The 12098-nt window shown below is 52.3% G+C and overlaps 1 protein-coding gene across 1 annotated transcript in view; it reads right to left on the bottom strand.

Annotated features, from left to right (window-relative positions):
- RNF4 (ring finger protein 4) overlaps nt 1–12098 on the bottom strand; it is a 38128-nt gene that overhangs the window by 5717 nt on the left and 20313 nt on the right. The window contains 3 exon segments of the mRNA XM_066233660.1: nt 2395–2413; nt 5835–5914; nt 11652–11766. Of these exon segments, the coding sequence (XP_066089757.1) occupies nt 2395–2413; nt 5835–5914; nt 11652–11766 (214 nt within the window).

Here is a 12098-nt window from a genome sequence, read left to right on the forward strand (position 1 = left end):
GCCTAATTCACTTTATAAAGAGTCCCACACTCGCCCTGGCTGGGCCGCTCAGCTGGTTAGAGCAGTGGTCTCCAACCCCCGGGCCGTGGGCCATTTGGTACCGGTCCAGAGAGAAAGAAGAAATAACTTACATTATTTCCATTTTATTTATATTTAAGTCTGAAAGATGTTTTATTAAAAAAAAACAACCAGATTTCCTCTGTTACATCCGTCTAAGACTCACTCTTGCCACTTGTCTCAGTCACGTGATACATTTATCCGTCCCACCCTAAACTAAAGGCAGGTTTGTGAAAATATTTTGTGACCTTAAACTGGTCGTGGCCCAAAAAAGATTGGGGTCACTGGGTTAGAGCACTGTCCTGAGAGGCTGATGCTCTGCGTGCCCCCCAGGGGAACACTGGGTTAGAGCGCTGTCCTGAGAGGCTGACTCTCTGCGTGCCCCCAGGGGAACACTGGGTTAGAGCGCTGTCCTGAGAGGCTGACTCTCTGCGTGCCCCCCAGGGGAACACTGGGTTAGAGCGCTGTCCTGAGAGGCTGACTCTTTGCGTGCCCCCCAGGGGAACACTGGGTTAGAGCACTGTCCTGAGAGGCTGACTCTCTGCGTGCCCCCCAGGGGAACACTGGGTTAGAGCACTGTCCTGAGAGGCTGATGCTCTGCGTGCCCCCCAGGGGAACACTGGGTTAGAGCACTATCCTGAGAGACTGACTCTCTGCGTGCCCCTCAGGGGGCCACTGGGTTAGAGCGCTGTCCTGAGAGGCTGACTCTCTGCGTGCCCCCCAGGGGAACACTGGGTTAGAGTGCTGTCCTGAGAGGCTGACTCTCTGCATGCCCCCCAGGGGAACACTGGGTTAGAGTGCTGTCCTGAGAGGCTGACTCTCTGCGTGCCCCCCAGGGGAACACTGGGTTAGAGTGCTGTCCTGAGAGGCTGATGCTCTGCGTGCCCCCAGGGGGCCACTGGGTTAGAGCGCTGTCCTGAGAGGCTGACTCTCTGCGTGCCCCCAGGGGAACACTGGGTTAGAGCGCTGTCCTGAGAGGCTGACTCTCTGCGTGCCCCCCAGGGGAACACTGGGTTAGACACTGTCCTGAGAGGCTGATGCTCTGCGTGCCCCCCAGGGGAACACTGGGTTAGAGTGCTGTCCTGAGAGGCTGACTCTCTGCGTGCCCCCCAGGGGAACACTGGGTTAGAGCACTGTCCTGAGAGCCTGATGCTCTGCGTGCCCCCCAGGGGAACACTGGGTTAGAGCACTGTCCTGAGAGGCTGACTCTCTGCATGCCCCCCAGGGGAACACTGGGTTAGAGCACTGTCCTGAGAGGCTGACTCTCTGCGTGCCCCCCAGGGGAACACTGGGTTAGAGCGCTGTCCTGAGAGACTGACTCTCTGCGTGCCCCCCATGGGAACACTGGGTTAGAGCGCTGTCCTGAGAGGCTGACTCTCTGCGTGCCCCTCAGGGGAACACTGGGTTAGAGCGCTGTCCTGAGAGGCTGACTCTCTGCGTGCCCCTCAGGGGAACACTGGGTTAGAGCGCTGTCCTGAGAGGTTGATGCTCTGCGTGCCCCCCAGGGGAACACTGGGTTAGAGCGCTGTCCTGAGAGGCTGATGCTCTGTATGCCCCCTAGGGGGCCACTGGGTTAGAGCACTGTCCTGAGAGGCTGACTCTCTGCGTGCCCCCCAGGGGGCCACTGGGTTAGAGCGCTGTCCTGAGAGGCTGACTCTCTGCATGCCCCCCAGGGGAACACTGGGTTAGAGCACTGTCCTGAGAGGCTGACTCTCTGCGTGCCCCCCAGGGGAACACTGGGTTAGAGCGCTGTCCTGAGAGGCTGACTCTCTGCGTGCCCCCCAGGGGAACACTGGGTTAGAGCGCTGTCCTGAGAGGCTGACTCTCTGCGTGCCCCCCAGGGGAACACTGGGTTAGAGCACTGTCCTGAGAGGCTGATGCTCTGCGTGCCCCCAGGTGGCCACTGGGTTAGAGACTGTCCTGAGAGGCTGACTCTCTGCCCCCCAGGGGAACACTGGGTTAGACACTGTCCTGAGAGGCTGATGCTCTGCATGCCCCCTAGGGGGCCACTGGGTTAGAGCACTGTCCTGAGAGGCTGATGCTCTGCGTGCCCCCCAGAGGGCCACTGGGTTAGAGCGCTGTCCTGAGAGGCTGATGTTCTGCGTGCCCCCAGTCAGAGCACATACAAGAAGGATGGCATGAATAAGTGGAAAACCAAATCAATATTCCTCGTCCCACCCCTGCCTGCCTTCCTCTCTCTCTAAATATATCAATAAATAAAAAAAAATTTTTTTTAAATAAAGATACCAATGTTTTGATACCAAAACTTAAGAAAGTGCAAAAGAAAAATTACAGACCAACCAATGTTATTCATAAAAACAGATGCAAAAACAACACGGTATAAAACATTAGCAAACTGAATCTAGCAATACATAAGAAGATAATGGCACGATTACAATGTTTAGGTTTAAAGACTAGAAACCAGCATATTTATTCCCCATGTATAAGATGCACCCCTTCTCAAAAAAGTTGAGGCCTACAAACTGGGTGCATCTTATACAGTGGTGGTGGCATTTCAAATGCCACAGATGGAACTGAGGACCAGGCAATATATGAAGACAGTGATTCTCATCAGACGCAGACGAGGACAAGCTAATGGATGGGAGTTTTGACATTCATACAGTGATAAGGAGCTGTATGAATTTTACGGTGAATAAAACTTGAGTTCAATAACTTGATGTAATACTCCCCCCCCCAAATTTTGGGCCCCAAAATTAAGGTACATCTTATACATGGTAGCATCTTATACATGGGGAGATAGGGTAATTCTCCGCTTCAACACAAGAAAGGGAAAAGTTACCATTAGATGGAGTTGTAAAAATTCAACACTGATTCCCCAGGTGAAACTTGCAGCCAAAAAAAGAAAGGAAGAGGAATTTCTCCAATCAGATAAAGGACATAAACACTCACCCTACAGCAGAGGTCTTATTAATGGTGCAACGTTGAAAGGGTTCTTTTCAGATTTGGAATGAGACAAGAATGTCATAATTTTCATTCAGATAAAAAAAGAAAACTTTAAAACACCATTTTTAACAGCAACCTAAAATAGTATATACCTAGGAATAAACCTTCTAACTATACCGGCAAAATCACCACAGAGAACATTATAAACTTTAACAGGAGGAATTAAAGACCTCTATCTTGAACCCACACAAGTCAACTCACATGGATTATATCCCTAAATGTGAAAAGCAAAACAGTAAAACTTTCAAAGCACGGAAACATATTTATACAATGTAAAAATTTCTCCAACAAATCGATAACCTCTGTACATAAGTCAAAAAGAGGAAAGTCAAGCCTGAGTAGAAGGTACAAAACAACAAATGGCAGCCTCGTGTTTAGAACTTATAAAAGAAATTCTTAAAAACAGGACTAAGAAAGAAAACTCAATGAAAAAATGAAAAGAAAAAATCCTCACTCTTAAAAAAAAGACAGGATGCTTTGTTCTAACTCCTTCAGCTATTTTAGAAGTTCTATACACAACATGTAAAAAACCTTAAAAATAATTCAAAAGACACTTCACTGAAGAGGGAAATAAACCATCAACAAACATGAAGGCCTTGGCCGGTTGGCTCAGCGGTAGAGCGTCGACCCCACGTGTGGAAGTCCAGGGTTCGATTCCTGGCCAGGGCAAACAGGAGAAGCGCCCATCTGCTTCTCCACCCCTCCCCCTCTCCTTCCTCTCTGTCTCTCTCTCCTCCTCCCGCAGCCAAGGCTCTATGAGAGCAGAGTTGGCCTGAGCGCTGAGGATGGCTCCATGGCCTCTGCCTCAGGCGCTAGAATGGCTCCGGTTGCAACAGAGCATCGTCCCCTGGTGGGCATGCCGGGTGGATCCCGGTCGGGCACATGCGGGAGTCTGTCTGCCTCCCTGCTTCTAACTTCGGTATAACACAAACAAACAAAAAAACAAGACAAAACAAAAAACAAAAAGGTGTTCGATCCCAACAGTAATCAGGAAAACAAACTAAAACTACCAATGGTTAGTCACGAGAACCTTCTACCCCTGCGTGAAGATACACTGGTACGACCTCTTTGGAAAACAGGACAATCTGGTAAAAAATCAGACACAGACACAGCTGGGCACCTGGCAGTGACGGACAGCCTTTCTGGGACACACAATGCCAGAAGTACAAGCTGGTGTTGCAGGAAAACCCCAGAGGAGAGAGGCGCAGTCTCACTGCATCTCAGAGCATCTGTATCTCTCCTCACCACTGGGCTGCAGGTTCCAAGAGGCGGGAAATACAGTCTGGGTCAAGCGTCTGAAGCCACGTTGGACCCAATATGTAGTGGCTGGGCTTAAAGAGAGCCAGTGCCCAGGACACCTGGAAGAGGTTTATCACCAACAGGGGACAGTCACCATGTCCTGGAGGCAGAAAGTGGGGTCTTGTGAGCCAGCCCATGGGGTACAAGAGACGGTAAGAACTCGGAACCACTTTAAATGTCAGTCAGCAATGAGGCTGCAGGTGTCAGCCCAGGTGCCAAATTCAGCCACCTCTCTGGGACTCCATAGTGCCACAGGGACGAGCAGCCGAGCTGTGTGACATGCGGCCTCCCAACACTGACCAGGCCCAGACAGAAACCAGTTCCGGCCACACTCGCTCTGACTTGCTCCTGAAGCCCTGGCCTGTCTCCGGGAAATGCCACCCCTTTCCAGGAGCCAGCGCCTCTCGAGTCTCCTCTGAAGGGCTGGGGAACCCTGACAGCTGGGCGGGGCTGCTGCCTGTGCTTTGGGGTGGAGCTCAGGGACGGGACGGCAGAGACATGGACACACGACAAGACAGCCTAGTTCTTTCAGACCCAGTCAGAGCCTAACTCCGAATCTGTCAGGACAGGCCCATCCTCACCCTTTGCTTTTTAAGTCTTGATGTTTCTCAGCACAGCCCTATTCGGAAGTTCTTAAGCTGACACAGGGTAACCCAGACCAGTGGACCCCAAGGGGAGACCTGGCTACACGCTCCACACTACCTGTCGCTCACCTGCTCAGTGCCATCAAATGTCACTGCCTCCACAAATTGCTCTCTCTATTCAAAGGTGCCAGAGAGGTGTCCTGGAGAAATGCGAGCTGCCCTAGGACAGGGGTCTGTGGGATGACCAGCACCCCCCCATCCTGACCAGCCCAGGACTCCTCCCTTGAGGGGCACACTCCCTGCGAGTCCATACCTAGTGTTACAGAAAGGGGGCACCTGCAGCCCCCTAGGCTCCACCCTCCCTGGAATCACAACACAACCGAGGCCCCAGGTGGTGACATGGGGCACCTGTATCCTTCGAGGCAGCTTCTCCTCCAGGAACTGGCACTGCTGGCATGCACTCCCGCCCACCAGCCAGGCCAGGAGGTGTACACTGGCACTGCTGGCATGCACTCCCGCCCACCAGCCAGGCCAGGAGGTGTACACTGGCACTGCTGGGCAACACCCTAGGTGCCAGGTGCTCACAACCAGCATCTCTCTTAGTCCTCACAGCACCCTACTGACAGACTGCAGGTCTCTGGACGAACCAAGGGAGCGAGGATGAGTCCCTTGCTCCAGGTCACACGCTGATGCAGAGTGTAGAGCTGGGGACTAAGGAGAAGGCCCCTCGGAGTTCACCACTGAGGAGGGTCAGGGGTATGCAGGCTTCACGTTCACAGAAAACAAAGCCCCCAGCGACTCCCCTGAAACACCTCTGCTGGGCTCATCACGGAATACAGGAGTATCATCAGCACAAACCTGAACTGGGCTCAAGGCCACCAGACCTCAGTGCGGGCCAGGGGACCCGTCAAGAGAGAGCTCAAGGCTTACCACGACGGAGTCACTGTGCGTCAGGTCCACGACCACGGGCTCTAGAGACTCACAGGTGAGGTCCACGATTTCATCTCCGGCTTCAAAATAAAACATTTTAACAAACATTAGAAAAGGAAAGCAGACATGCTAACTTCATTAATAAGATGACAACAGAGCTCAGACTTTCAGCAAAACCCTCCTGAAGTACCAAACGCAAAGAGCACGAGGACCAGCCCGTCAGGGTGACAACCAGTCACTGCCCTTCCAGAGCTGTGCCGAGCAGCAGCGCAGGGTTTTGACAAGCCCACGCTGGGGAAGGGGGCGGTCTGCGCACATGCACACCTCTGTCCCCGCAGCCTCACACGGCCACACAGACGGACTCTGTGCCCACGCCTGCTCCCTCACGTGGAAGAGGCAGTGACCTGAGGGAAGCAGTGAGGCCTGTTCCGCTCAGGGCCCTTCTCTTTGGTTGGGATGGGCCTGAAACCTCTGCTTCCCCAGCAGAAGCAGGTGGCTGCCACTTACCCATAAATCTCAAGTCATCCTTTTTTTTAAAATTAACTTTTATGTATTGATTTCAGCGAGAGGGGAAGGGAGGCAGGAGAGCGAGGCAGGTACACCCAGCTGTTCTGTATGTGCCCCGACTGGGGACTGAACCAGCAGCCTCTGAGCTTCAGGGTTATGTTCTCATTAAGCGAGCTGTCTGGCTAGGGCTCAAGTCATCCTTACCTCAGCAGTTGCAACGTTTGTTTGTTTGCTTGTTTTTTTATATTTTTCTGAAGTTGGAAACGGGGAGGCAGTCAGACTCCCGCATGCGCCCGACCGGGATCCACCCGGCATGCCCACCAGGGGGCGATGTTCTGCCCCTCTGGGGAGTTGCTCTGTTGCATCCAGAGCCATTCCAGTGCCTGAGGCAGAGGCCACAGAGCCATCCTCAGTGCCCGGGCCAACTTTGCTCCAATGGAGCCTTGGCTGTGGGAGGGAAAGAGAGAGACAGAGAGGAAGGAGGGGGGGTGTGGAGAAGCAGATGGGTGCTTCTCCTGTGTGCCCTGGCAGGGAATCGAACCCGGGACTCCTGCACGCCAGGCCGATGCTCTACCACTGAGCCAATCGGCCCAGGCCTGGTTTTCTTTTTAAATGATTGATTTTAGAGAGAAAAGAAAGGGGTGGGGGACAGGAGACAGAAGCATCAACTCATAGTAGTTGCTTCATTGTACTTTGGGCAAGCCTGGGTTTGTGGTTTGTTTGTTTGTTTTTCTTTTTCTTTTTTTTTTTTATTATTATTCATTTTTATTTTTATTTTTTTTTAATTTATTCATTTTAGAGAGGAGAGAGAGAGGGAGAGAGAGAGACAGGCAGACAGAGAGAGAGAGAAGAGAAAGAGACAGGGGGGAGGAGCTGGAAGCATCAACTCCCATATGTGCCTTGACCAGGCAAGCCCAGGGTTTCGAACCGGCGACCTCAGCATTTCCAGGTCGACACTTTATCCACTGCGCCACCACAGGTCAGGCCTTATTATTCATTTTTAGAGAGGAGAGGGAGAGACAGAGGGAGAGAGAGAGAGGAGAGACAGAGAGAGAGAAAGGGGGAGGAGCTGGAAGCATCAACTCCCATATGTGCCTTGACCAGGCAAGCCCAGGGTTTCGAACCGGCGACCTCAGCATTTCCAGGTCGACGCTTTATCCACTGCGCCACCACAGGTCAGGCTTGTGGTTTGTTTTTATACAGGGACAGAGATAAGAGTCAGAGAGAGGGATAGACAGGAACGAGAGAGATGAGAAGCATCAATCATCAGTTTTCCGTTTTCACACCTTAGTTGTTCATCGATTGCTTTTTCATATGCGCCTTGACCGCGGGCCTTCAGCAGACCGAGTAACCCCTTGCTCGAGCCAGCAACCTTGGGTCCAAGCTGGTGAGCTTTTGCTCAAACCAGATGAGCCTGCACTCAAGCTGGCGAGCTCGGGGTCTCGAACCTGGTCCTCCGCATCCCAGTCTGACGCTCTATCCACTGAGCTACCGCCTGGTCAGGCAAGCCTGGGGTTTTTAACCAGCAGACTCAGTGTTCCAGGTCACCACAGGTCAGATGGAACAATTACGTTTTAATGGGCCACTAGGAACCCAACACACCCAATGGGCCGGGCCAGGCCCGCAGCTTCCTTTGAACCGTGGGGTCTTTTGCAGTGTCCACCCGAGCACAGGACAGAGCAGGGAAGAGTGTGTGCCCAACAGTTCCTGGCACAAGTGTCCCATGTGAAGGGCAAGAACAACTCCAGTTCTAGAAGTCGGAAGAGGACTCACCCACTTTCTTCTATAGTTATGAACATTAGAAAAAAATGAGGGGCCCTGGCTGGCTGGCTCAGTGGTAGAGCGTTGGCCTGGCGTGCAGAAGTCCCGGGTTCGATTCCCGGCCAGGGCACACAGGAGAAGCGCCCGCCCATCTGCTTCTCCACTCTTCCCCCCTCTCCTTCCTCTCTGTCTCTCTCTTCCCCTCCCGCAGCCGAGGCTCCATTGGAGCAAAGTTGGCCCGGGAGCTGGGGATGGCTCTGTGGCCTCTGCCTCAGGCGCTAGAATGGCTCTGGATGCAACACAGCGACGCCCCAGATGGGCAGAACATCACCCCCTGGTGGGCATGCCGGGTGGATCCCGGTCGGGCGCATGCGGGAGTCTGTCTCACTGCCTCCCCCTTTCCAGCTTCGGAAAAATGAAAAAAAAAAAAATTTGGGAGAATTTTTGGAAATGGTGTTTGTTAAATATTCATGTAGTAGTGACTATTATTTAGCATATTCATAATTGTTTTATTTTCTTAAATTAAAAATTTTACAGGAATAAAAATCACACTAGATCAGAGATTTCCAATGTAATTCATACAAAATGACCTTGCTATTTTATTTATTTTTTTAGAGAGAGAGAAAGAAACAGGAAGGGAAAGTGACGAGAGGCATCAACTTGTAGCTGTCACTAATTGTTCACTGATTGCTTCTCATGAGCCTTGATGGAGAGGGAAGGAGGGGGCTCTACGGCTGAGCCAGTGACCCTTTGCTCAAGCTAGAGACCTAGGGCTCAAGCCAGCAACCACGGAATCATGTCGCTGACCCCATACTCAAGCTGGTGATTCTGCACATAAGCCACGTGAGCCCCACACTCAAGCCAGTAACCTGGAGGTTTCAAACCTGGGACTTGAAGGTCCCAGGCAGACGCTCTATCCACTATGCCACCACCAGTCAGGCTGAAATAACCTTGTTATTTTGCAGAAAGACCCCATACTGATACCCTATAATCTACAGCACTGTTTCCATTCTGGTGGATACAGTTTTGGCTCCTACAAACACAAACGACACTCCCAGGGGAGGCCAGTTCCGCACCCTGGACACAGGCAGAGTGTGACCTCCTGGGGGGGTGAGAAGTGTTCCCCTTTCCCCAGGCAAGTCCCCGCCTCGCCAGGGCCCCTAGGAGCAGCCGCTGGACCAGCCTCCACAGAAGAAGGGCAGGATGCACACCCCAGGGCACCAGCTTTGGGGCGGTAGGGGTGGTGGGCCAGGGTCTCAGCCTCCAGGTTTTTGGGATTCACAGTTCGAGGTGAAACTCAAAAAGACACCAGTACTGAGAACCTCACTACTCTGAAGGGTCCATGAAATGTATCTCAGCCAAGTTCTCTCTCTCTTTTTTTAGCGAGAAAGAGAGAAACAGAAGGGAGAGAGATGAGAAGCATCAACTCATAGTTGCAGCACCTTAGTTGTTTGCTGATTGCTTTCTTGTATGTGCTTTGACTGAGGGGGCTCCAGCTGAGCCAGTGACCCCCTGCTCAAGCCAGCGACCTTGGGATCGTGCTGATGATCCCACACTCAAGCCTGCAACCCCGTGCTTAAGCCAGTGACCTACAGGTTTCAAACCTGAAACCTCAGCATCCCATTTCGACACTATCCACTGTGCCACTGCTGGCAAAGCAAGTTGCTCTCTTTTAAACATTCTTTTTTTTTTTTTTTTTCCATTTTTCCGAAGCTGGAAACGGAGAGGCAGTCAGACAGACTCCTGCATGCGCCCGACCGGGATCCACCCGGCATGCCCACCAGAGGGCGATGTTCTGCCCCTCTGGGGCGTCGCTGTGTTGCATCCAGAGCCATTCTAGCGCCTGAAGCAGAGGCCACAGAGCCATCCCCAGAGCCCGGACCATCTTTGCTCCAATGGAGCCTCAGCTGCGGGAGGGGAAGAGAGAAACAGAGAGGAAGGAGAGGGGGAGGGGTGGAGAAGCAGATGGGTGCTTCTCCTGTGTGCCCTGGCCGGGAATCGAACCCAGGACTCCTGCACACCAGGCCGACACTCTACCGCTGAGCCAACCGGCCAGGGCCTAAACATTCTTTTTTATTTATTTCTCTTACAGAGACAGAGAGAGTCAGAGAGAGGGATAGATAGGGACAGAGAGGAACGGAGAGAGATGGGAAGCATCAATCATCAGTTTTTCCGTTGTGGCACTTTAGTTGTTCATTGACTGCTTTCTCATACGTGCTTTGACCGTGGGGCTATAGCAGACCAAGTAACCCCTTGCTCAAGCCATTGACCTTGGGTGCAAGCTGGTGAGCTATCTTTTTTTCAAACCAGATGAGCCCGCACTCAAGCTGGTGACCTCAGGGTCTCGAACCTGGGTCCTCCGCATCCCAGTCTGAAGCTCTATCCACTGCGCCAGTGCCTGGCCAGGCGCAAGTTGCTCTCTTTAAAGTCAGTTTTCATGCATCAGTTATAAAAACCATCTTAATATATGCGGTGTAAAGGGACTCAATTTAGGTCACTGGCAACTTTCCTGAGTGGGAAGTGGGGAAAATTCAGCCTGGCATTTGCCTAGACCAAATTCTCTTCAACACAGGAAGCTCTGGCCACACGTTTGCCTTTTGGGGCAACTTTTTAGTCTTAATGAAAACGAGAAAAGCCTGACCTTTGGTGGCACAGTGGATAAAGCATTGACCTGGGATGCTGAGGTTGCTGGTTCAAAACCCCAGGATTGCCTGGTCAAGACACATATTGGAAGCAACTTAGATGATGCTTCCTGCCCCCACTTCTCCCTCTCTGTCTTTCTAAAATCAATAAAATAAAATTTTAAAGAGAAAAGTAAAGCTGAGTTGTTCAAAAGGCCACGCAAACTGGAGATACGCTCTCAGACGGCGTAGGTGGGCCGGGGCTGCCTCCCTCCTCCCCCACTGCACATCCCCATGAGGCTGAGTGGCCACGTCAGACCCACGGAGGTCCTCGGGCACCAAAGGGGCGGCTCTGCTCCATTTAGTGTAAGTTGTAACAGAGGTGAGCTGAGACTGTCTGCAGACCACAGAAAGACTGATCCAGACTGACCAGCAGGCACAAGTACAGAATACAAGATGAGGCTGAGAGCCAGGCGGAGCACATGTCCTGGAGGGCTTTTTAAGCCACAATGAGGAATGTGGACTTCATCATGAGGCCACTGGGCAGACACTGGAGGGTGAGCAGGACAGTGACAGGACCAGCTCTGAAGATAAGGAAGACCACTCTCACCACAGTGGAGAAAACAAAAGGAAGGGACAGGGCGGAGGCAGGGTTCTAGTCTAGGGGCTACGCAGTCATCTGGGTGAAAAGGAGAAACAGAAAGATGCTGATCCATGCCACCCCGTCCAGTGTGTCCCAGCCACTGACTCGCTTCACTCGCATGACGACTCTGCACAGCAGGTATGTTACTGGCATGCTTCAGACAAGAAAACCTAGCCCCACGGCTGGTAACTGGACACCCACTGACTCCAGCAGGTATGGTCAGCCATGCCCATGCACGCGCCACCATGCCAACACCCATGGTCACTGTGTCCCTGGAAATCTTACCGCTTTCCACGAGTTCTATGGGTTCTGTTTCCAAGGCCACCTCGGGGGTGGGAGCCGCTTCCCGAGTTCGCTTCTGGGCTTGCCTAGAATTGACTGCCGCTCCACGCCGCTTCCTCTGAAAGCATCCGGGGGACAAGAAAGAGTCACGTGAGCTCCTGCCTGGCAGGATTTCAGCAAGACAGACTGTTTAGAGAAACCACCCAAAGCACACAGCGAACACAAATTCTATAAAGTAATACTTGTCTGTCAAACCTCCTGTCTGCCAGAAGCACAGGACCCTACCGGAGCCTCTGGTCCAGGACTTCGTGTGCAGTGAGTGACAGACCTAGATGCCATGAATTTGTGTTTGTTCATTGAGCCCTTTTTTTTTTTCAGCCCAAAGACCTCCAGTTTCTCCCATTTCTCCCCACTGTGGAAAGCAGGTCCATCCAATGTGCAAACAATCGT

Source organism: Saccopteryx bilineata, chromosome 5, assembly GCF_036850765.1.
Source record: "Saccopteryx bilineata isolate mSacBil1 chromosome 5, mSacBil1_pri_phased_curated, whole genome shotgun sequence".
Taxonomy (NCBI): Eukaryota; Metazoa; Chordata; class Mammalia; order Chiroptera; family Emballonuridae; genus Saccopteryx; species Saccopteryx bilineata.